Below are 3900 nucleotides of genomic sequence, written 5' to 3'. Positions count from 1 at the left end.
AGACCGACAAGGCAGCAATTACGCTTTGGGGATAAAACGAGGTGCAGAGAGCGGTCTGGGGCATTTCTCCCCGAGATGGCGGGTCCGACAGCTGCAGCCCTGCGGCCCGGAGCCCTCCTGCTTCTGCTGTGTATCCTCCACCCCTCGCAGCCCGGAGGTAGGCCTCACCCTGTTCCCTGACGTGCCCACAGTCCTCGGGCCTCCCGCTCAGGTGGCTGGACCGACGGACGGACGAGAGGAAGCTCTTCACCCCCAGCATCCTCCAGGGGGGTCCCAGGCAGGAGCCCCTCAGCCACTGGATCCTTGGAACTGCCCCTCCCGGGAGCCAGCTGTGCTGAGCAGAAACCTGTCACACGATCGCCCCACGACTCAGGGTGGCCCCAAACCAGCACCGGCTTCTGCTGCCCCAAGAGGGCTGATGGGCCCTGCTCTGTCCTGGGGGATCTCCCGGTGTGGGGGTCGCGAGCATGCTGGGGAAGGGCCGACGAGGTCCCGTCAGGTCTGTGGGCACCAGCAGTTTGCACACCTGTGGACCTGCCGGGTGTGCGCGTGTGCCCTGGGGGCAGGGGATCTGGGCTGGAGGCCAGCTCAGCGGCAGTGAGCTCTCTGACTACGGGTTCCTTGTCCCCTGGGAAGTCAGGACGCGCTCGGAGCAAAGGCAGGGTTAAGTTGATTATAGGGTTGCGAGTTGGAAAGCTGCCTCTGTGGTCTGTCCCTGGTGAGGAGGGCTGGGAGCATGCGTGTAGGTGTGTGAGTGTGTATGTGTGAGTGTGTTACATGCTCTTGCACAGGTGTGCATGTTGTGTATATGCCCAGACGTGTCACCAAATAGAGGAGGAGGTTTCTGCGAGGGGATGAATGTTCACAGGTTCATCCTTGGACAGGTGTGTGTGTGTGTGTGTGTGTGTGTGTGTGTGTTTGGGAGGAGGGGTGTTGTAGGTACGTGAAAGTGCCTGTTAGCATGTGTAAAAGTCTGCCACCCAACAGGCATGTATACGTGGGAGATCTGGTGTCCAGGTGTGTCACTGGGTGTGGTTTGTCACTGTGCATGTGAGTGTGTGTGCGTATGTGTGGTATGGAACACAAGCGAGCACAAGGAAGCTGGGGAAGGTATCCGTCTCCTAGCAGAGGGAGAGTGGTGAGTGGCAGGGGCTTGAGTGGACCTCGGGGCACTCCCGGACCACCTGGCATGTTCCCTGCCTTGGGTCCCGAGGGCGCACCACCCGGGGCTGCTAGCACCTTGGGGGACCCTGGGAGTGGCCTACCAGGGGTCCCTGACGGTGCTCCTGGCCACGGGAAAAGAGAGGTGCAGGCAGCCTCACGAGCCTTTGGTGGGGTAGCCTGGGTGGGGTCTGGTTTCCGGGAGAGTCTTCCTCGCCATGAGAACCGGCCCTTCAGTGGCAGCCAGTGTGGGGAGGTGCACCGGTTGCAGCAGGGCCAGGCCGGAGGGCTGGAGCAGGGGGCTGGGCAGGAGCAACAGCTCTCTCCATGAGATTGACCAGCTGGGCAGGACCGCTGGGAGCAGGGGCTTCCTGCAGAGGTCAACTCCTGGGTCTGGGTGAGGCCAAGGGATGGTGTGCACCCTCAGATGGGGCCCGTGGGGGGCAGCGAGACAATCCCAGAGGAGCAGCTGCCCCCGTGCCCGAGAGTAGCAGCGCTGCTCCTGTCTGATCCTCCTCCCTGGAGTTTGGCCCCCGAACATCTGCCTTCCCAGAGAGAGCTCCCACCTAGAGCATGATGGTTAGTCCCCACAGGAACCCTGGGAGCAGAGGATTTTTTTTATTGACGCTTTTCTAATGGGGAGACTGAGGCTCATACAGGCTAAGGCAGCCCCAGGGGGATTAGTACCAGCCAGCTCTCTGCCCTGGGCCAGAGATGAGGTGGCCAAAGATCCAGGTTCTGAGCAGCATTTGGGGAGGGGCAGGCTGGGGGCCAAGTACTCTGGGGTGGGCCTGCCCTAAGAAGAATGCATCCTCGATGACCGGGCTAAATGCTCCGCTGGTCCTGTTCTTTCTTTGCAAACATAAATCTCAGCTCTGTCCCAGGTGGTAGAGTAGCTGGGTCCAAATAAGGGGTGTGTGAATTGATGATGTCTTCTGGGGTTTGTGCCCAGAGCCTCCCAAAGGAAGTCTAGAGAGATGGGACGTGGGAGGGTCCCCCCACCCAAACACATATGCGCACACACGCACACACCTGCCTGGCTGTCCTGAGGGAACCCAGCTTCCCCCCACCCCAAGAAGATATTACCCTCATGCGTTCCCCAGTTCCAAAGAACCGTGTTGCCAGGGGAGACAAGGAAGGGGCATCCCGGGAAACCTCTGTGATGGCAAAAGTTGTTTAGACCCATTTAAGATGGGTCAAAAGTAGCTTTGAAGATCAGCTGCCACAAGAGAGAGAGAAATTACATCAGTTATAATTGGGACCAGCTGCCCAAAATCCCCAGAAATTTTTATTATTTTGGTTTTGGGTGATTTTTTGTTTGTTTGTTTGTTTTCTTATTTCGGAACTGAAGACGGTTTGCAACAGGGATTTTCAGCCCTGGTTGCATAATTGGAGTTACCCGGGAACTTGAAACAATTCTGATGTGGGGTCTCACCCAAGAATTCTTGCTTTATTTGGTCTGGGGAGGGACCCAGACCTGTAGGTCTTGTAAAAAGCTGCCCAGGTGACTGAGGCGCCTCCGGGACCCTGGACCTTGGGGTTAGGGGTTGATCCTGCTCCAAGTTTGCTGGGGCCAAGGCAGGAGGGCAGACGTGTCCGGGGGAGGGAGGGGACAGAGTCAGTCACTGGAGGATTGTTTTTGAAAAACCCTTGGCGGCCTTTCTCCATGCAAACGACAAACAGCTTCGTGTGGTCTTATCTGCGCCCCAGACCGGCCCCCTGGACTTGGAACTGGCAAAGCCCCCTGCCAAGGCCTGCTGGCCTGCTGCTTGCTCCCAAACAGCCATCTCCCAGATCTTTGAACCTAGATCAAAGAATCTGGAACGCAGAATGCCCTGCGTGTGATTGGGGTCAGATGTGGTTCCTGGGCCAGGCACTTCATTTCTCTGACTCTTGGTTTCCCTGGCTGAAAAATGGGGAGAAACATCCCTGCCCTACTTACTACCTAGGGCCAGTGGGAGGCTCCAGCAAAAAAATAAAAAAAAAAAAAAAAAAAAAAAAACATCAAGTAAGAGGACTGTGGGAATGCAAATTTTAAAAACTGTATATTCTCTTATTCAGAATTTGCTATCTTGGATTGATCAACCCTTGTAATTCGTGCACGTTTATGAGGTTTAATTTTCCTTCTTGCTACTCATGCCATGTTTTGTCCAGTGGGGAGGCAGCCCGTGTGTAAACAGAGATGCAGTAATGGAGGAAGCTGACAAGACTGGGAGAGGGGGTGGCCTAGAGGAGTCCCAGGAAATCCAGAAAGGCTTCATGGAAGAAGTGACATTTGAGTTAGACCTTGAGAAAAGGTAAATGTTCGAGGAGCTTCTGTGGATGAGAGGTGGGCCTCAGTCTTTGGGGGTCTGGGAGGCAGAACTAGAGAGTCAGAGGGGCAGATTCTATCTCAGTAGGAGGAAGATCTCTCTGCAGGTAGAGCAGACAGCATCGGGAGGTGGGAATTTGCCTGTCACTGGAGGCGTGCAAGCAGGAACACAATAGGATGTTTGCAGAAGGAATTTCAGCCCAGGCCAGAAGACAGTTACGATCCCTGAGAGTATAGGATCATGATTCTAAGATGCAAGAGACAAGTTCCACCCTGGGCTAGCCGGTGAAACAAGCCAAACCCACATAAAACAAGACAAGTATGCTCCAGGCCAACTGCTTTGGGCCAGATGAGCGGTGAGAACCACAGGCTCAGAGACGGCAGGGGGGAGAAGCTGAGCCCAGTCTTGGTGGAAGGGTAGGACTTGG

At 55.9% G+C, this 3900-nt stretch overlaps 1 protein-coding gene across 1 annotated transcript in view; it reads left to right on the top strand.

Annotated features, from left to right (window-relative positions):
* The first annotated feature begins 75 nt into the window (after window positions 1–75).
* ELN (elastin) overlaps window positions 76–3900 on the top strand; it is a 32300-nt gene continuing 28475 nt past the window's right edge. The window contains 1 exon segment of the mRNA XM_007472022.1: window positions 76–157. Within this exon segment, the coding sequence (XP_007472084.1) occupies window positions 76–157 (82 nt within the window).

Source organism: Lipotes vexillifer, unplaced genomic scaffold (genome assembly GCF_000442215.2).
Source record: "Lipotes vexillifer unplaced genomic scaffold, Lipotes_vexillifer_v1.1 scaffold12, whole genome shotgun sequence".
NCBI lineage: Eukaryota > Metazoa > Chordata > Mammalia > Artiodactyla > Lipotidae > Lipotes > Lipotes vexillifer.
This window is presented reverse-complemented; position numbering and strand designations above follow the sequence as displayed.